Source organism: Brachionichthys hirsutus, chromosome 3 (assembly GCF_040956055.1).
Source record: "Brachionichthys hirsutus isolate HB-005 chromosome 3, CSIRO-AGI_Bhir_v1, whole genome shotgun sequence".
In the NCBI taxonomy this organism is placed as follows: Eukaryota; Metazoa; Chordata; class Actinopteri; order Lophiiformes; family Brachionichthyidae; genus Brachionichthys; species Brachionichthys hirsutus.
This window is the reverse complement of record NC_090899.1, coordinates 13,082,904-13,104,340: the sequence shown is the minus strand read 5'-3', so window position 1 is coordinate 13,104,340 and position 21,437 is coordinate 13,082,904. Positions and strand designations below refer to the sequence as shown.

General features: G+C 43.8%; 2 protein-coding genes across 2 annotated transcripts; one reads left to right on the top strand and one right to left on the bottom strand.

The window, feature by feature from the left end:
* The first annotated feature begins 600 nt into the window (after positions 1-600).
* Positions 601-7,162, top strand: ebag9 (estrogen receptor binding site associated antigen 9). Its single transcript, XM_068759421.1, has 7 exons — positions 601-878; positions 1,203-1,297; positions 1,599-1,674; positions 1,767-1,922; positions 4,281-4,391; positions 5,191-5,282; positions 5,611-7,162. Exons 2-7 carry the CDS (start codon positions 1,215-1,217, stop codon positions 5,726-5,728), a joined length of 636 nt encoding a protein of 211 aa, XP_068615522.1. The 5' UTR covers positions 601-878; positions 1,203-1,214; the 3' UTR covers positions 5,729-7,162.
* A 1,343-nt stretch (positions 7,163-8,505) lies between these two features.
* Positions 8,506-16,621, bottom strand: sybu (syntabulin (syntaxin-interacting)). The gene is made up of 7 exons (XM_068760281.1): positions 16,598-16,621; positions 16,218-16,404; positions 15,228-15,428; positions 12,497-12,590; positions 12,252-12,416; positions 10,907-11,059; positions 8,506-10,259 (listed from the first exon to the last, which is right to left on the bottom strand). Exons 1-7 carry the CDS (start codon positions 16,619-16,621, stop codon positions 9,119-9,121), a joined length of 1,965 nt encoding a protein of 654 aa, XP_068616382.1. The 3' UTR covers positions 8,506-9,118.
* Between the last annotated feature and the right edge of the window lie 4,816 nt (positions 16,622-21,437).

Genomic DNA, 21,437 nt, shown 5'->3' with positions numbered 1-21,437 from the left:
GCTTTCAGTGCTGACTCTGCTCTTTGTTCAATACTTCATATTCGGTGTATTTCTATACGTATTTTGCAAGGATATGCGTCATTCACGGCAGTCCAGTCGTCACAATGACCCGTGGACTATTTATCCAAAATTAAAATGGCACTGTCTGGGTTGCTTTGTGAGTCACCTTATCTTTTTTTTTGCAGATTATCCGATTGCGTTTCCAAATTTTGATGCATTAATTAAATACATCTTTCTTTAAATATTTTTTCTTCTAATACTTCAACGAGCCACTAATATTCTGACTTTGGGGTGATCTCATGTGGTCAGTTCGCCGCTGTGCCTTAAAGGCACCACCCTTCGAATGATGAAGTTAAATTTCAACAAAACATCCTGAAAATAGACCTGTTCCGCTGTTGTGTTGATGTACTTAAAATAGTGAGATGTGATTGAAAATGATGCAGTATCCAAATATTGCTCCAGTAAATTTATATACTGTACATACAATATTATGTTCGATGAATGAAAAAATATTACTGATTGTGCAATTTACGACAGTACGTAAAGGCAGCAGCGACACGCTGCACTTCCCTGTTCCTGCTCCTCCCCGATCAAAGATGGCGGCCATGGCACAGCGATGAGAGACGACGCTCGTTTCGGGAGTTGTATTGTGAAACGACACTGATGTGTGCGGTTGTCACGGGCGACGCTTTTACACAATAACGAAGTAATTCGTCACAGCCAATGTGTCGCCTTGCAACGACAATTAAAGGAGTCAGAAATGTCGTGTTTTCTTTTGGGCTAAGCTAGCAAGCCTCGGTTAGCAAATAAATGAGCTGGTCTCTGCCTCGCAAGAAGGAAGCAGCTGCTCTGCGTTCAGTCTACTGACATCTAGTAACGTGAGTATGTGTTTATATCACAGCCAAAACGTCAAGACTTTCCTCATTGTAGCACGAATGCTGTTCCGAATAACGTTTTGTGTAACTAACCTCTAACTAATCTGTCAGAATTCTCGCATGCACCATTGTGCATCTGGTTTCCATTCCATCTCTTCATATTGTTAATAATAAAGCTGCTTGTTGTTGTTGTTTTTTACACACGCCAACATATTTGATTTTACCGGCCTTAACAAATATTGACGTAGATCCTGCCTCAAAACTGGACACCGTGCGACACTGGGCATACTTTTAAATACAAATATTGCATCTGCTCTTTGCCTCAAGATCACTTTCATCATGGCCATCACTCAGTTCCGTCTTTTCAAGATCTGCACCTGTCTAGCCAGCTTGCTTTCCTTCTTCAAGAGGTTGATATGCAGGTGAGTACAAGTGAATACTTGTATCATAAAGCCAGTAACTGGAATACATGCAGTCCTCTGTGAGGAACAGCTTGCCAGTGTGACACTACTGGCAATTATAAGTGTGTGGGTGATCTAACCAGAAGTGTTGCATGCTGGGAGGCAGCATGAATACATGTGTACTGACCCACTGGTGGAATCTATTCGTTCTGAAGGGGGTGCACTTTAAGCCACAGGAAATGTGTCTGCCCTTAGTGGTTAATGACATCATGCAGGTGTTTTATACAACAGTCATTAAGTCGTTTGTTCTGTCTATTGGCAGAAGTGGAAGGGGCCGTAAACTCAGCGGTGATCAAATCACTCTCCCAACAACAGTGGATTTTTCAGTACCAAAGAAGGTCAGTATTTGGCAATTATCGTGAGAATAAACCTTCACGTTTTAGCCCACACCGGAAAACTCCACAAATACCTGCCTTGGATTCTTTTACAGCCAGAGGTTGAAGAATGGAGTTCCTGGGACGAAGAGGCTCCCACAAGTATCAAGATTGAAGGTGGCAACGGAAACGTTTCCCCTTCGCCCAATGAGGAAGATGAGGAGCCGGACTACTTCAAAGACATGGCTCCCACCATCAGGAAAACACAGAAGGTTTGTCACAGACATCTCCTCATGACATATTACCAAGCTGATTCAAATTCAACATGAACATCCAGTTAGTTAGTGATATTTGTTTCGCATTTTTCTGGCTTTGGGCGGCACGGTGGCGTAGTGGGTAGCGCTGTCGCCTCACGGTAAGAAGGTGCCGGGTCCGTATCCTATCAGTGCGGAGTCTGTATGTTCTCTCCGCGTCCGCGTGGGCTTTCTCCGGGTTCTCCGGGTTCTCCGGTTTCCTCCCTCCTCCTAAAACATGCAGCTTAGGTGAACTGGTTACTTTGTAATTGATTACTTTCAAGCTGCTTCACAATTAAGCCTCAAATTCACCCACTCACCTGCTGCCATGCGGGGCGCTCATTCGAAGCGCTGCCCGACCGGTCACTGGACCCCACCCGCTCTACCAACTGAGCCACAGCCGGACCCAACGTTCTGATCATCGGTTCATTTAGTAGATGACATAACAAAATGGAGGGATCTGCCTCCAACGGCTGGCATTTGATGTTTGTTTATTTATTGTGCTCTTCATGTTTGCAGGTTTATTTACATTTCTTAAACGTATTCTGATTGTTGTTTAGTTGTTGGAGTTCCAGCACGATTTCCTGCCTTTATTGCGAAACACATATTGCACATTGTATTTTAATTAGCTACCGATCTCTGGGGCACCACGGAACCACCGAGACACTACAGAACCACCGAGACACTACAGAACCACCGAGACACTACAGAACCACCGAGACACTACAGAACCACCGAGACACTACGGAACCACCGAGACACTACGGAACCACCGAGACACTACGGAACCACCGAGACACTACGGAACCACAGAGACACTACAGAACCACAGAGACACTACAGAACCACAGAGACACTACAGAACCACAGAGACACTACAGAACCACCGAGACACTACAGAACCACCGAGACACTACGGAACCACCGAGACACTACGGAACCACAGAGACACTACAGAACCACAGAGACACTACAGAACCACAGAGACACTACAGAACCACCGAGACACTACAGAACCACCGAGACACTACAGAACCACAGAGACACTACAGAACCACAGAGACACTACAGAACCACAGAGACACTACAGAACCACAGAGACACTACAGAACCACCGAGACACTACAGAACCACCGAGACACTACAGAACCACCGAGACATTCCAGAACCACCGAGACACTACGGAACCACCGAGACACTACGGAACCACCGAGACATTACGGAACCACCGAGACATTACGGAACCACCGAGACACTACGGAACCACCGAGACATTACGGAACCACCGAGACACTACGGAACCACCGAGACACTACGGAACCACCGAGACACTACAGAACCGCAGAGACACTACAGAACCACCGAGACACTACAGAACCACAGAGACACTACAGAACCACCGAGACACTACAGAACCACCGAGACACTACAGAACCACCGAGACATTCCAGAACCACCGAGACACTACGGAACCACCGAGACACTACGGAACCACCGAGACATTACGGAACCACCGAGACACTACGGAACCACCGAGACATTACGGAACCACCGAGACACTACGGAACCACCGAGACACTACGGAACCACCGAGACACTACGGAACCACCGAGACACTACGGAACCACCGAGGCACTACGGAACCACCGAGACACTACGGAACCACCGAGACACTACGGAACCACCGAGACACTACGGAACCACCGAGACACTACGGAACCACCGAGACACTACGGAACCACCGAGACACTACAGAACCACCGAGACACTACAGAACCACCGAGACACTACAGAACCACCGAGACACTACAGAACCACTGAGACACTGTGCAGCCACTGCACCCAACCGACTGGAGAAAATGCACCACACTGTAAATAAGTTGTCGGTCGGTGTCTTTGACAAACTCGCTTTGTCTCGCTGCAGGATTCTCCAGCTCTGCTCTAAATCAGAGACGAAAGACCTAAATATCCGAAGTGTCTCTCTTCTTAAATACGTATATCAACAGAAAGGTTTCTGGCTGAAGCCTTCCTGCTAATGTAGACTCACCATAATGAAGAATTTAGCTTGTGTTTTCCTGATTAATGTCGCTAACTTAAGGGTTCGGGATGAGTGAACAAATCTTCAGAGTCTTAAGGCATCAGCTGACTGGTTGGATTTGTAGCATATTAACTGAATTATGTAAATCTATTACAACAAGAGACAAACGGTGCATTCTGGTCCTTCGCCGTGTGTAATTACAGTGTAGACGGATGTAAAATCAGCTCGACCTCTTCCTACGGTAGGCGTGTTTCATGTCTCGCTGAATGCTTCAGCTTTCGTTCTTCTCTGTTCTGCAGATCTTACTGAAGAAGAGAGATCCGATCAACTATCTGGTTCCTGATGGCTCGGCCGGATTCTCCAGCCGACTGGCAGCCTCTCAGGACATGATGACCTTCAGTCCACCCTCAGTGAGTTACAGCTTCATTCCATCTGAAGCTTCCGGCTCATCAAACAAGCTATTTTTTATCAGTTTATTTTCTGCTGGTCAAAATTAAATGCGACTGCATGTTTCAAACATTTGCATGCTCATATGTAAACAATTGAAGGTCCAGAATATAAGGGATGAGTGATGGATCTTAAATGGTTCTGCCTTTATTCTACAGAAAGTGTCGATTTGACAGTTGGTTTGTTAATTGCAAAACAAAATGTATGAGGTGATTAAAATCATTATTTGACTATTAGAATTGCTTCAGTGCGAGTAAAAAACTTTTAAAAAACTTTGTTAAAACATCAGGGGGTCAGATTAAAATGTAACATCTCACCCACATCATCAATCAAATCGACAAAGGCAACCTTCAGCAAAGCGAATAACTCTTATCCATGTCTGTAGGTTATCAGTCCTCCAAGTCGAGGTAAATCAAGAAGAGCGAAGACAAAGAATCAACCTGACTTTGTTTAAGTTTGGTTTAAGGCATTTCGCCTCTCATCAAGAACTGAAGAAGTATGAGAGGTGAAACGGGTGTAAAGAAAAATCTATTTTCATGATAAATTAACTGGTGGAAGACGTGAGACTTTCAATTTTCCAAGTGAAAGCCAGCCACCATCTCCCTGCGATGCTCAGACATTGCAGCTATTGCCAGCACGACACAGCACGACACCGTTAACTAACGTAGACACTGACATGGAAAGTTGTAATGGAGGAGCCGGTTAAATACTTGCATGTCAAATGAAGGAAGTTCTTGGTTTTAAAATGCTTGTTTTGTCCAGACTGAACTGGGAGAAATGGACAACTGGCAGGAAGACACAAATGCCTGGGAAGACGAGTCTAATGCTGCATGGGAGACCGAGGAAGTACTCAGGTGATATTTACAGAAGATGTCTGACTTTAGTTCACTAAGGAATTCTGAAACGGTTTCAGGAAAATGTGCATTAGTTGAATATAAGATGGACGTGTAAAGCCTCAGGGTTCCTTTTATCAGTAAAGGATTTGAACATGAATCAATCTGTAAATACACCGTTTTGTGCAAAATGATTGGAGCAGCCAGTAGTGTAGTTTCACATAGTGGCCACTAGGTGGCACTGTACGCCTCTACCAAATCACGGGGGCTCGATGTTGTTTTCCTCGCTCTCAGATGAGACTCTTCCATTGATGTGAGATGCGTGCATTTGTCCTGCTTTACTTAACAGACAACAGAAGATGGCCGAGAGAGAAAAGCGTTCGTTGGAGCAGCAAAGGAAGAAGATGGAAAAAGAGGTTCAGAGGATGATGAAGAAAGAGCAGAAAATTGCTGTCAAGCTATCGTAACATTTTAGAAATGCTCAATTTTGAGCCGGTGGGTTGGACCTGGGGCAAAGACAGTAAATGTTTCATTACTCTGTCTCTAAAGTCATCAAGCCAACCAGGATTATCACATTTACTACTTGTCTATTATCGGACTGTCCTCCTCCACCAGCGGCCATTTTAGTCTGATTTCCAGATGCAGCAATGTAAAATGCATCATAACCGATGCATCGTCCTACAGCAGTGGACACACCCGGTGGTACTGGCTGTTGCTTGCTCATTACCCAGGTCAGGTTGGTCCTCGAGGCAAAGCTGTGTTCATCTGATCCCATTCAGCCGAGAGTAAATGCAGGAACCATTGGGATTCTGATGAAACCTGTCAGGTAGTCTGGAAATATGTTCTGCTTTGATTTCCCGGGAACATTTGTAAATAAACAGATATCCGTGATACCTTTTGAAACTCGTTGGGAGCGCATTTCCCTTTCTTTGCTGTATTTATAACCTGAAAGGATAAATACATTTTAATTTGAATCATCCCTGTATGTTGTTGACAGCTTGTTTTTGTTTCTTTTGCTTTTATATCGGTCATCCATCATCAGGATTTTTAAACAAAATTCTCATCTCCCCCCACACACCCACTGATTGTTGCTTGATATCTTGCATTGCAGCTCTAATACACTGGAAATCTGAGTTAAATGGAAGGCAGATGACTTTCAGTATGATGATGATCACTGATCGATTGGAATCCAACAATCGATTCCAGCTGTGGGTTCCAATGGCAATCCCATAGCTGCTGGTCCACAGTATTTAATTCAGAGTTTAATATATGAAGGTCACCTAATGAGAACATGATAAATATATTTTTTTCCTCATCTAAAAATGAAAAGCTAATGTTTTTGACCGAGCATCCTCTTACACGTCATTATAATAGAATTGATATAAGAGCCAGTAGGCAAGCTGTTGTCATGGAAACATCGGCGGGTGAAGAAAAGCACTTGTAAATTTGAGTGCAGACAGAAAATGTCTCTGGTGTGTGACGGCAGATAACGAGACGAGAACTCAAATTCCTACTGATTGTTGCTTCTAGAGGAACGCTGGGTGGATCTTAGCTAACATGTTTATTGATTTGCTCTGAGGTGCTGAATCTGTTAAAACTGGATTTTTACAGTCCAGCGCATGATCTGGTTTAAGCGATATATTCAGAGGATGCGTTAAAGGGAATTCAGCTAACTTTTTATTTGAATGTTTTCTTTGAAATTGCTATTTTCCCATTATTTTTCAAACCATGTGATTTAATTTTGCACATTTATTTTTCTAAAAACGAATTGCAAACGAGCCCTGTTCATTATCAGTTTTTTTTTCCATGTCTAACGTATTGTCATGGTAACTGAGTCCACAAACTCCAGTGAGTCCGCTTGCGTTAATCCTTTCGAGGCTTTTAATAAATCGTGGTTAATACCTCTAATAACTGGTGAGTATCGTGCCTTTTCTATTGGGAGAAACTACATGAGGTTCCAATTAGTCTGCATTGTAATCCATCAATGCAACAATACACACACTGCAGACGGAGTGCAGTGAAGTGGATTCCTCCTCATGGACTGGTACGACCTCTGACCTGCCTTCAGTCAGAACTGGTGAGTGGACGATTACTGCTGAGTCTGCAGGATGATCCTTCACTCAAGCAATCACACAGGTCCTTTAAAGTCTGGATTTGAAATCTATAGGCTCATTGTCAGAATGTCCAGAAGTCCAGTCTCCATTGGAATGATCAAAGCCACGGCCCGGATGTGGCTTTCATATAAACGACTTTTCTCTCCTGTCTTTGTGCTTTAGTTAAACACGGTTGTGTCTATATTGAAGACTACAATACACAAGTCTGACTAAATTGGTGACAAAAATGATCACAAAATACTATAATTAGGTTTAGAACCTTTTCTTGAATGAGAAAAAGTTTTATTTTTACAAATTGAGGCAAAAATCTTTTTGCTTAATCTCTTTGAACACCTTGAACGTGTTTGACTTGAGGGATATGAAATGTGGCACAGACGCTCGTAGTTCCCAGAGGATACATCCTCATGACGCGGTTTCCTTTTAAGGATTGACATTCCATTTGGTACATTTGGGGTCCCCTCGTTTAATTGTAGCAATGGCCATCAAATCATTCTCAGCAGCAGCAAAGATGTTGTAGAATTATCTGATTTCAGCATTTGGCCTGAAGGACTTGTTTTTTGTTTTAATTAGTGGCCTTTAATCTTCAGTGACGTACAGTACCCGTAGTCGTCACTCATCCCCATCATCCAAACGGTGTCACTCCCATCTGTCCACAGCGCCTGCCAAAACCTCAGAGGCACTGACGCACTTCCAAAAAGGGAAAAATGTATTTCATTAGAACATTAAACCATTTTGGACAAATTGTCCTCGAAGACGATCAGTTTCACTGGATTTACCAGACTGTTGAGGTCTGCTCCAGTGAATTGATTAACGGACCAGTGCTCCCACTCATTTTACTCTAGCACCATGGTGAGGATTACAGCATCCGCAGACTCAGTTCAATGCCTTGTGAAGTGAGAGTTCATGGTTATGCAATGAAGGATACCTCGCTATGGTCCAGCTCTGGACCAATGGCAAACATACGAGTTACCTCATTTAGCCTGAATCCACCCCCCCCCCCCCCCCATCCCACTTTAAATGTCAGCAAATATAATCATTTCACCGACCCAGCTTTTGATGCTGAAGGCAGCAAAGATAAAATAGTCACAACCGACGACGCGTCTTGAATTCATCATGCTTTATTAGGGATACAAGGACATTTTATGTAAGCCACCAGTATTGCACATAGCTCAGGCACATCACAAGTGTCAGTTGCTTTGACGAGTCAACTTACTTCTATGAACAATACACAAGCTGCACTAGATCAAGGTCTACTCTCTGGGGAGGGAGGAATACACACTCCACAAAACGAGAACAGTGAGCAGACATTAAAGCTTTGGCTGAAGGTTTAACGGGACTTTTTTATTTTATTTTTTAAACAAGAACTCAAAAATGTCTCACTCTTCAGAACCCATTGAACAGAAACGTGGAATCCTTCATGTCCTAAAAAGAAATCTCATTCTAACAAAGAACGTTTTCCCCAAAACAAGGACAACTAGGGACGCTGGCAGACGAGGCTAACATAACCATCGACCCAGATGATCATCTTTAAACGAAACTAAATAAACATATATCGATAACTCCTGTTGAAAATAATCTGTCACCGCTGCCTTTCATCGCTGCGCAGCGCAAAGTAACGTGTTGCAGCCAAAGGGCCGCATTAACATCGAGTCCGAAACAAAAAACACGGCAAATCTAATAAATACTCTTGAAAAGATGCGTAAGTGCGTTAAGTTTAGGCGTGTGCGTGCGGGGTGGCAGCCTTTACACGTGTGGCCCGTGAGCAACGTGACGAAGAGAGTGCAATCCCATGATGCAACAGCCCCTAATGAGAGAAGCGATGTTGTGAACTGGAACGCTTCCATCCACACCGTGCCGCGAGTACAGCCAGAGCACCGTGGGCAGCAGAGGCGCCGCCACCGCCACCAGATCCACAAGGAAGTTGTTGCTCCAGTAACGCTTTCCAACCACGGCCAGCCCTGCCGATGGACGAGGTTCCGCTTCACCGGCTCCAAAGTCCAGCTCCTTCACGAACCCGCGGCGCTCTGCAAGCTCTGAGCAGCCCATGCCAGAATCGGAGGCGCCGCGTGTCGGGGAAGGAGGTGGCGAGTCGGGAGATGCGGAAACCGCTTTGGGCAGGTTTGGGAAGCGCAGAAGGTCGTTGGAGGCTGACAGGACTGCGTCTCCAGCTGTTGTACCGTAGAGCCTCAGCAGCTGGATGAGCAGAGCCGGGAGGTCTGGAGACACGGCCACGGCGTCGGTTTGGATCCCTTTGTCTTCCCCATCGGGCTGGGAATGTGTGGGTGAGGAGATGAGGGTGGTGTTTAGTCGAGTAAGTGGGGGTTCAGGGGATTGGTCAGTCGGCTGCCCCTCCTCTGGCAGCGCAGCCATCAGAGGCCCCGACTCCATCCCTGCCCTCAGCTTACTGCTCGAGTCCTGTCTGAAAGCCATCGCAGGAGACATCAGGACGCGCTCCAAGATGTCCGCTCTGTTGGCCATCTCATCGTTTACCAGCAGCCCACTGTCTGCCATTGCCTCCGCCCCTTGCTCTCCCAGCTCCATCCCGCCCTCTTCCTCCCCCACCATCTTCTTCCCAGCGGTGCCGTCACAGAAGTCCAAGGCGCTTTCATCGTGGAGGTTGGCACCACTCTGGGCAAGCTCCATGCTTTGAAGCAGGGACTCCAGCTTCCTGTTTTGGATGTTGATGTCGATGAAATACTTCTGTATCCCCTTATCCTTCTCCACCAGGCTGCCCTTCATGGTTTCCACCACCTGCCGCAGCTGCCGGATCTCTTTGCGAGCCTCTTTGAGAGACAGCTGAGCCTCCACCCGGTGACACTCCTCTTCGATCCAGTCCTCCCTCATTCTGCCGAGCTGACCCTTCAACTCCTCAACTTCCCCCTCTCTAATGCAGTGGGCGGGAAAACAACAGTTACTGATGGAATAAGTTTGCACATCTTTGGAAAACATCCCTCTTCTTTTCCTGAGCATTGGCTGAGAGTATCCTATAGTACTTCTAGAGTACTTTCATAGATGCTGCATATGCTGACGCTCACTATGAAGCTAAAGCCAGATGTTAATTTAATGCACTGCACTGCGCTGGAGAATCCACAGTAAACAGGACCTCAACAAGAGTCCGGAGATTAATAAATCATGTCTCGTCTCTTCTTGCATTGACCCCAAAATACTCTCCATTATACTCAGCAAGATGCAGGGATGGAGTGACGGCGCTCGGCTGCTGCGAGTACAAGAGTCATCCATACCACATCATATTTGGCCTCACTGAACCTTCTAACCTCACGATGTTCAGAGAATTTTATCAGCGCTGGACAGCCAGACGAAGCATTACACATACTTAATCCATCAACCCTCAGGATGAAAGCAAATAATCAAGTAATAAAAATGCTAAACCCTTTATACGATCATTTAAAGATGCGGGGCAGATCACATTCATGGTTTATTTATTTCTCCCTGATATGGTCACTGCTGCAAAACCCTAAAAAAAAAACACACGGATACAGATCACCACTGTGCTGTTGACCCTGAACCAACCTGTCATGTACTCTGTTCTCAGACTCCAAGAGTTTGGTCTTCAGGTGTCGGATGGCCACTTCCTTCTGCTGGAGGGGGGTGAGATACTGCTCAGGGTTCGGGGGTTTGATGCCATGGCTGTCTCTGCAAGAGTGGTAGCCGGCCAGACTTCTTCTGTTGGCCAGAGAGACAAAACACGTCGGGTTCAAAGGACCAGACTCAAAAGGATTCATCGGTTCCCAAATGAGGGCATGAGGCAAATTGACATCTAAAAGTAAAAATCCCTCCCTGCAGATGGTAATTTGTTTCAGTGACAGTATTTCCAAGCTCTCTGAATGCCTGGAAATACCGTCTTCACACAGGATTAGAGGGATCAGGACAACAGGCAAAAATACTGTTTTGTTTAAATACAAGCAGAATCCACAAGGAAATAAATCCCATACATATATATATATAACTGCATTAGCATTATCTTGGTCCTCTGATCAGGGTTTTGCCTTGCTGAAAAGAACAAAAAGGAATAGATTACTCTGGTAGCAGAAGGAAGCATGCAAAAGCACCCCTATTCCACTCACAATATCCTAGCAACCGGGGATACATGAGGATTTGATGAGCGTTCTGTGTCCAGCCAGAAATAGAAACAGCCCAGCAGAAGGTAGTGTGAGACCAAACTATCACATGACATCTCAGCCAGCCAAAAACCGAGAGGGGGGGGGGGGGGGGGGGGGCATTATTTCTTTATGGAGGCAATAAACAATCACCAGATAACGAGGGCAGATACTTATCACATCAAAACTCCAAAGGACAAGGGATGAACGTTTGTCGTGGAATCAGCCGAGACAGGATCTTGAAGTTAAATCTTACATGGGATTGAGAAACAAGCCCAAAGCAGTAAACACTTCAGATTAATTCCTGAACCTAGAACACCATGTGACAAATTCATGGCGGTCTCAACCATTCATGTTTCAAAATATTCTGTTTTGGCTTTAATCCTTCCATTCTAATTTAACCCTCCGTTTTCTCCTCTCTACCAAGGTGGGTTCATCAATATCCAGCTGCAGAGCAGCTATTAGTCACCGTCTGGGCACCGCATTCAGACATCTGCTAGAAGAAATCTTTACTAATCCCAATTACAGTCAAATCATGGCCAATATAATCCCAGACGGGTGAAAGTTAACATAAAGTCTGATGTTAATCCAGCCACACACACATGCACGTTATGCTAAATGCATCTTAATCTAGATTCAAAATTTCTCTCTCCAAAATCATCTAATTTCAGATTCAAGTAAGTGAGAATTATGGAAACCAGGAGTCCAAACAAAAATAATGAAGCTGTGATTTAAGAATTATTGATACTATTTGTTACCCGGATGTGGGGCTGGAGTGGCAGCTGCTGCCGCTGTTGGCGGTGGAGGAGGAGGAGGCAGCTCTTTGAGGAGTCTTATAGGGCGCATACAGCTCCGTATCGCGGTTGGTCGTCAGGCTCCCGACTGGCTTGAACACCGGGAGCGATCTGACGGGGGTGCCACGACTTGATGAAAGAATCACAAAAGAAATCAATGACAGAAAATGTAAATTGGTGATTGGAGCATGAATTTCTGGAGGCAATACCTGCGTGAAGAATCTTTCTTTCCGGCAGAGCTAAGAGCAAGGTTGGTTTTCAGGCTGCCAGTGCTGCTGGAGGAGCTGAAGCCTGCCTCACTACCTGCAGGGACACGCATCACAGCCTTAGCACAAAGTAGACTAAACATGGAGGAAAAAACCCTTGAGATTCTATGAGACAACAACCAAAATCAGGATTAACTCAGTCTATAAAATATAAAGAAGAAGAAGAATTCTGCCCACACCGAGTTATAAGAAAAAAATAAAAGGTGGCTGATTTCTTGTAATGGAGTCTAAAATCAGCTCATCCAGATCTCTGCTGCCAGAATCTTCACAGACATGGAGAAAGAGCGCATAACCCAACCTGAGATCCTTACACCGTCTTCCTCTGCGACAAATGATAGATTTTAAAATTCAACTGCAGGTCTATAAAGCACCAAGTGCTCTTGGACCAAAGTACATCTGATTTATCAACACATGAAGCATCCAGAGTGAGAAGTGCACTTTGTGTTTCCAGACTGAGAACCCATCAGGCTGAAGCAGCTCCTATTTTCCAATGACCTTCAGTTGTGGAACAAAATATTTGCCTCCGAATGGTGCAATATTTATTAACTTGCCTTTTGCTCATTGAACGCAAGGTTAGTCTACATAACGTCAGACAATGCGTTTCAATGGAAGATTGAATTCATTAGAGATTAAAGGGCAAGTTCAAAACATAGAGGGGTTTTGTTGATTAGTGTTTTGACACTTTGGGCACCATGAAGGTATAAAAAACTGCAATCCATTTACCATTTTACTCCACATTCAATATACTACATTGCACTGTCTGTATAACCAAATATTTAAGACACAATTACTCACTTAGACTAAAACAAAACAAGTTAATTCACACTAGGCTGACAACAAAATACCATAAAATACATGATAAAAGCCCTAATTGTTAGATTTACAGCATCCAAATTAGAAAAGCACTTTGAGAGCGCAGACCTCCGCCAAGCAGCTCTTTCCCCTCATAATTAGATTTACACTGTCCATCTGGTGATGTGGATCATCATCAAAAGGTTCTAAATGATTCTTGATATCTTTATTCACCAACCATGAAAATTAAACGTGAATTAGAGTTGATGTGTATTTGTAACTGATTTTTGAATCCATAAATGGGTTTTAATGTTATTTTTTTTCCTGACCTCAGATCCAGAATGCATGATAGTGAATATTGGACCCCTTTATGACTGTGATTTTTGGTGACTGAATAGAATGCATATTTTATAAGCTAGGATTTTTTGAAAAAGCCACCATTATAAGTAAATGGGAAATCCAGATTTTTTTGTAACCAGACTTTATCTGCATTGCTCTCAAAATTTGATGGGATCTAAATTAGACCGAGACCCATCTTCAGATGTATTTAACCAAGAGCCATCCAGCAGTTTTTCCATAATCCTGCAGCCTGCTAAACAGACAAACGCTGCCAAAGACAACCTCCTTGGAGAACTGGACCTAAATTAATCTACAAGGCAACAACGTTGAATTCGTTAATCCAGCACACAGTTACGGAAACATACTTGGATCATTCTTAATCTTTTGCTGTTAGTTCATTATCTAACTCTTTAATAAGCACCTTCTTCTTTTATCCTCTTACTGCTTCTGTAAGCCGGACTTCTTCCAAATCTCCTGATTTGGGGGGGGGCAAGATATCACAGCATGGGAGGGGTGTCGTGTCTTAGGGGTATTCTTAGAAAATAGCTCTTGGATGGACCCATTAGACTGATGTGACTTTTAAGAGGGAGGCATTTTGATAACCAAATAAATTTTGAATTTTTTAAGCAGATAAAATATAGCTGCTAAAGGATCAGCTTGAATTAATGAGGACAAACTAAAACACATACCCGAGTAGGATCCTCTTCCATCAAACAAAACCATATTCCTGCATGCAGCGATGACGGTGACAAACAAAAATCTAAACTAAGTGATCCTTCGCCTCTCGTTGACTCAACAGAAGGACTCTCCTGCTAATCAGCCTAATTGACTAAGCGCCCAAACATTTTCCTCAGCCAATCAGATTTTCGTCAAGCAGTTTTTTTTGTCCTCTCCAAGGTTATAAGAGAGATTATTTTAATTTCTGATGTGGCGAGGAGTTCAGCGTTAGCACGTATGATGGCTGACTCCAGTTATTGATCTGCTTTTAGACAAGCAGTTCTTTCGTCTCAACAGGAGAGGGAATCTGTTGGCTGCTGGCATGTATCAGTGTATACACTATGTGTGTGTGTGTGTGTGTGTGTGTGTGTGTGTGTGCATTGCTCTATGCGTGTAAAAAAATGGGCACAGGAAGAGTCAACAAACACAGTGGTTAGCGCTGTCACCTCATAGCAAGGAGGCATTGGGCTCTAATCCTATCTGTGTGGACTTTGTATGTTCTCCCCGTGTCTGTTTGGGGTTTCTCCAAGTTCTCTGGGTTCTCCGGATTCTGCCCAGCTCCACAAACATTAAATGTAGGCAACACGTCTGAGGTGTACCCCGTATCTCGCCCATAACAAGCTGGGATAGGCTCCAGCCACTCCCGAGATGATTGTCTCATCTACAAGAAAATGGATGAACGCGGATCAATTTCATCTATGGACTTTACGGGCTGTTATTCTACTCCGATCAGATCTTGATAATCCAGGCCTAAAACAAAGAGTTACTTTATTTCTTAAAAGAACAACCCAAAAACCACCTCATCTTCACCCCCATCCTCCCTTACCTCTGCTTTTCATGGCTGACTTCTGCTCGCTCTTGTGCCTGCGGGTGCTCCTCGGCCCCCCACTGCACTCAACCATCACCCTCACCCTCTTCACTTTGAGCTTGGACTCGGGGAGCATCGGCGAGTTGTGGGCTCTCTGCTCTGAGCCTGACGGGGTCTTGGAGGGGGACACAGACTGACTAGGGGGGCAGCCGGTGTCGTCTACAGGCACACAATAGTTTAGAAGTAGCAGCGAAGGAAAACAGTCAGCTCAACAGTTTTTACACATTATGTGTAGTTTATCTTTTTCTTTTTAATCTTTCACTGGTCCTGTTTGCTAAACACAAATGATGTACAATGCAAACCTAAATCACAGCTTTTAGTTGCTTTCATCCACTGGATTAATTTAATTAAATACATTTACGCAATAACTTTTTCTATAGGGGGTTTAAATACTTCAGTTTATACACACTGCTCATCCTGTTTCATGAACTCCATGAATTAAGTCAAATGTTAGATTTGACTTGGCGCTCAAAACGTCATCATACCAAAGAAATCCTGTTTTTCATTGAAAAGCGTTACTTTATGAAAATAAGTGGAAGAAGTGGATAAAATCTGACTTAAAGACAAAATACAGGAAACTTTCTTTCATTTTTCTGAAACTAGGTGACATTTTCTTGATTTAAATCAAATGACCTTTCATTCCGTCTCGACTGTGGCTGTTTAATCAGCTTGATCCACGTCTGGATTTGGCTTGAAATACAGCCATAGTTTAAAATAAATATAGAATTTGTAATATGGCCTTGACATTTATTTTTCATGATGTTTTCACTTAGTAATGGATCTCAACACATCTTCTGCAGCCTTCATCACCCCCTAAATAAGGATTTTATGTTTAGCTGTCCATTCAAGAGGAACATAAAACAATCTGCAAATAATATTCATAGCACCGGAGGCTTTTTCCAGTCATGAAGACCCCAGCCAACTTCTGACCGGAGATGATCCTCTTACCGGAGCAGAAGCTGTTGGTGCTGATGGTCCTCTTGGAGTGGTCTGAGCTGAAGTCACACTCCTTCCCCTCCTCGTCCGACAGCGGCGAATCAGACTGAGGAGACCCTTTGTATTTTGGTCGGAAGGGATGGAGGACCAAGCGTGGGATCCGGCTGCGGGCACTCCCTTTCTCCGGTGACTTCTTTTCCTGTTCAGATTCATGCCAGTCAGAGCTGCACCCTCCTAAACTCAGAGCTCCTTCTTATTCAGGAAGAAGTTAGTTCATAATGTTATTTGCTTTATGACGACAACCTCACAATTCATGTCTGCTTTTTGTTTACTGATTCCAAAGAAGTCACCTCACATTGGTAAAGTCTGATTGAACATGCAGCCACACCCACCTCATATTCTTGGAAGGGCCCCATTGTGCTTTGTGCAATGTTTCCCCCTAATAAGTGAAGAAGAGGAGAAATGTCAGACCAGTAATTTTCCCCTGTGGATTGTCCATGTCCATTTTGATGTGGCTCTCAAACCCTTACAGGAGTCCTCAGCATGTTACACAGCAACCCCCCCCCCACATGCTGTCTGGCACAGATGGCACCACAAGCCAGCCATGACCGTCACACTATGAAACTAATTCCACACATATCCTTTACAATCAAATACATTTAAGGGCAAAACAAGTAAAAATAAAAAATAAAATAACATTTGAAAATGTTCTATTTGAATTAGATGCCAACTTTAACACGCTAACATGTTTACAGCGATGTGCACATTTACAACTTATGTGTGTGTTTAACCGCTTAGTCAGTTAGCATGCTGATATTTTGCATTCAGCTGGTCGAGCTGAGGCAGTAACGGCGAGCTTTGCAGGTATTTATAAAGAATCACATTGGATGAACAGAATGTTTCACCAGGAAAAGGCTCTAGATCACCAAAGTCATGAGGATGCATCATCTGGAAACCAGGAATCTAGTCTAGTTCAATCTATGAAGCACTTGTTGACATATATGATTGAAAAGATGATGCCATTATGATATACCTATATTATATTTTATTATATTATATTACTACAAAACTGAATGTTGCTATACTTTCCCAGCAATCCATCAACATGTTTTTAAATCTGAATAACAATCATAATGCTTCAAACACAAACTGATTTCAGGCAATCACTTCCGTAAGTCTATCAGCCAAACGTCTTCTAAATACTGAAGTAATACTAAATCAATCATAAATCAACATATGAAGGGGCTTCTATTATTATTATTATTATTTCTCTATCATATTCTCTGTAAAACTAGACAACAGAGAAGGAATGAACAGTTATCTCATGCTGAACTTGCTATTTTTATCCATGCATATCCAAACCAGGAGGATTCATATTTTATTGATGCTTTAAAGCTAAATAATGCAGAGCTTTTCTCATGCTTGAATAAACTTTGCACAGTCGCTTCTTGCCTGTTGATTTTCTTTCTGAGTTGTTGCATAAGGGCTCAGTTGCGTAACTGCATCATACATCTTTTCCCTTTTTTTTGGATTGCTGTGATGATGATTCTGGCCCAGAGGTTTGTGTTGCTCTTGCATCAGCGAACCTGAACCTGTTTCCTGCTCACCTCGTCCGGATGTAAGATTTTTAGCTGGATATTTGGTGACCTTGCTCTGCCCATCTGGCCTCTTCAAATGATCCTCCATCAATAACAGGATGTGATGTAAGTGCTGGATGGCCTAATAGGCGCAACGTCCTAAGTACGAACAGCCCAAAGAGGATTGCAAAAATAGAGCAGAGAACCATGGGAATCAAAACCATCCTCCTTTTTATTAGCCAAAAATAGATCTGCCTCGTGGGTGGCCTTCACCACCTTGCCTTCATTTTCACATCCAGGCATCCGCTGTGAGCAGAATCAGGCTACAGGAACCAAATGGAGGAGAACAACAGTCTGAGAGAGAGAGAAAATGACTCCACCTAAATGTAGCTCTGAACAGAATGTCTTCTTCTGATAGCATTCGCCTGCACAGAGCTTGCCTCAAACTGGATGAACATTTTGTCCTGGAGTCAGTGTGTGAGCATTGGGAGGCTCATATTTCAGATGTTTGCAGCATATATGACACATGTTGAGTTTAGACAGGATATTTTCTACAATAAAGACTAAAATGGTGCATGTGCTCCAAAAAAAAACATGATGATGGATATAAAAAATAATGAATGCATCTTAATGTAACAGGTTGATAAATAGATAAGAAAGAACTGAAACAAATACTGGAAAATATGTTTAAATCAAAAAAAGGTGCAGGCGAGAGGAGAGCGGCTTTAAGCTCATGAATAAATGCAGCTATACGGGCAGCCAAATGGAATAAATGCAGGACAATAACATCAGAACCAAAGGAGTCAGACATCAGCTGATGTTCTGTGCTCTTGGTTCCTGATCACTAAGGATTGAAGGCGACTCCCCTTTGGATGCAGATGCCTGTTCACATGCACTACTGTTTCATTTTCACTGCCTCTGTGGTGTTTGCAGCTGTTCCTGTCCTGACCTATAGCGACTGCATCGGGATCATCCACCTCTGCAGGAGTCCAGACAGTGCTGATTGGCTGCCTGCAGAGCGACAGACGAAGCATTATCTAAATTGCAAACACAGGATTTTCCAGCTCTCTTAATCATCATCAGCAGACATCCTAGCTGCATCAGTGACACGCAATCCCTCCTCCAACACATAAGGACCCTGCCCCCGGAGGTAGAGGGAGGGGAAACTCTCGAATGAAAGCTGTCAGTGAGATGGGGAAATCATCTGCGATGTTGTTTACTCCAGTTTAAAATGAATTCTATCATGCATTGAGCCCATTTGTTCTGATGCAGGGATTGTTAGTAAAGTAACCGATTTAATGTCAGGCTCATTTAGCATTTATGTACCAGTGATCATTGTGTTTTACATTATGCCATGTATAAAATAATTATGTCGAATCTTTTCTGAGTATAAACATTTAACAATGACATCATTATTGCGTGATGTCAGGTGATCACATTGGCTTTTAGTCACTCCACTGAGCACAGAGCATATAAGAAGCCAAATGTCCACATGTGAGGAAAACGTTCCCAAATGTCTTGAGGACATTTACTAGGCTATAGTGTCATATAGAAAAACACAACCGATCACTGCACGCACAATAGAATAGTTCAGAATGTTAAAGGTTCCACATATAGAACCATCATGGCCCAGAACCCCTTGGAATATAAACCAATCTTTCACAACAAACTAAACTTCAATGGGAGCTCAGTCAGAGATGGAAGCACAGATCTGACGTGCGCGCCATGTGTTGCACGCGTTTTCACGCCAAACCCATTGTCATCGCGTCCCTGCTTCCCATGTCAGTTACGGGATTTTCTTCCCCACGGCCTCCAAACCGTATTACGTTATTTTTTGTTTTATACCATGTTGGAGCCATGAGTTTGGTTTCATCTGCTCCCCCCCCCCCCCCCCCGCCCCCCGCAGTGTGTTGTTATGTCTTCTTCCTCAGCCACTGGAATGAAACCTCGCAAGTTACGCACGTGATGTTCCCAAATGTGATAAAAACAAAAACAAAACAATCTCCACTTCACCACAAAACATGTGATCATGCAATTTGGATAATTTGACAGAAAACAATGGCGACAGCGGGTTGTTTAGAAAATAAAAATGAGAACGCATGTCTTGCCTGATGTTTTTGTTGTCGGGTCCGCTCAAAGGATGCGCGTCAGTGGGGGAAGCGCCAAGGGTCGCTCCGCTGCTGGTGCTCCGGCGGTGCCAGCCTGCCTGCGCTCTGCTGCTGTGACGTTGGGCGGAGGAACGCAGCGCGCAGACTGAGGACACACGCACACACACACACGCACACAAACACACGCACACGATTGGACAAGAATCGAGAGCACTGACAGCGCACGCACAACACGACCAGCTCCTGGTTACATAACGTTTTAGGCGTTACTTAACCATCAACGAGCCGCGCTGCTCCACAGAATTACATGCGTCATCTCTGAGAGCTACTTTACCCCCCATGACGTATGCATTTATTTTAATAATCAGCGAACAGAGTCATTTCATATTTCTGAATGTTTATCTAAATCTAAAGCCCCCCCCCCCCCCCCCCCCCATTGTTGCCTGCAGAATCGAGTCCGACATGCTGACGGTTCGTGCACAACAGCAACGTGCACGAATACAGCGTGTCGTCCTCCGCCCAGCCGAGAACGGCGAGGCTGCTCTCCGTGGTGCTGAAACCAGGGAGATGCTCCGCTCCCAATCTCGAGTCATTGATTACAGATGATGGTTGCCACAGCGCCATTGACTCGAGTCATTCCAGCCCAGAGGACTCGTGATGATTGTTGAGGTTGCCCCGGACACTGGGTGGGACTGGATCAGAAGTCACGTGTTGTTGTTGTTGTTGTTGTTGTTTCACCGAGGCCCCCTGCTGGAACAACAACACGATGACCCTCATCACTGTTGCAGCGTCCCTGCAGTTTATGGTGCTCTAATACAAGTTACACGTTCATCTAACATCATTTACACTCAATAAGATAAATGACACCCAATGCATCAGATATCCCATAATTATCGTGGTTTGTTCTTGATGCAATTCGTTTATCATATGTTTTACAAACGAACCCGACCTTCCTTTATACAAGGACTTGCAGTATTTTGATTTTTTCAGTGTTTTTTTTATGTCTAAAATGTTTCCACTGATGCATTTTAGAATTCAGAATCAGAATCACCCAAAAATAATAGAACAAGCAGTAAATGTAGTTTTTAAAACCACAAACAACTTGAAGTTTGATGGTTTTGTCATATGGAAAAATTATGTTAAAGATTATATGAGACAACTTATCATTCAACCATATAAAACAATATATCAAAATGACAACACATGCAGTCCAGCAACATCTGGGGATTTGTTGGTGACGTTAAAGTGAATGAAATAAAGAATCTATTCTAACGCGTTGTGACGACTACCCCTCAAATCAGACCTTTACTTTGTGCTTCTTTATAAAAAGGTTGATGTTAAATCCAGTTAGGCCAGAATGACGAACGGTCGACTTCATAATCAGGCTTGAACCATAGCTTGTTTATGCTGTGTAGAAACATCTATTTGTAATAAGACGTAATGGCCGCTAGAGGTCACTGGTGTTATTTATAACGTCTGTGATGCATCGTCAAGGTTGAACGTTTTGGTTTTACACCTCGGGGTGACATTTAAATGGACAATAACTA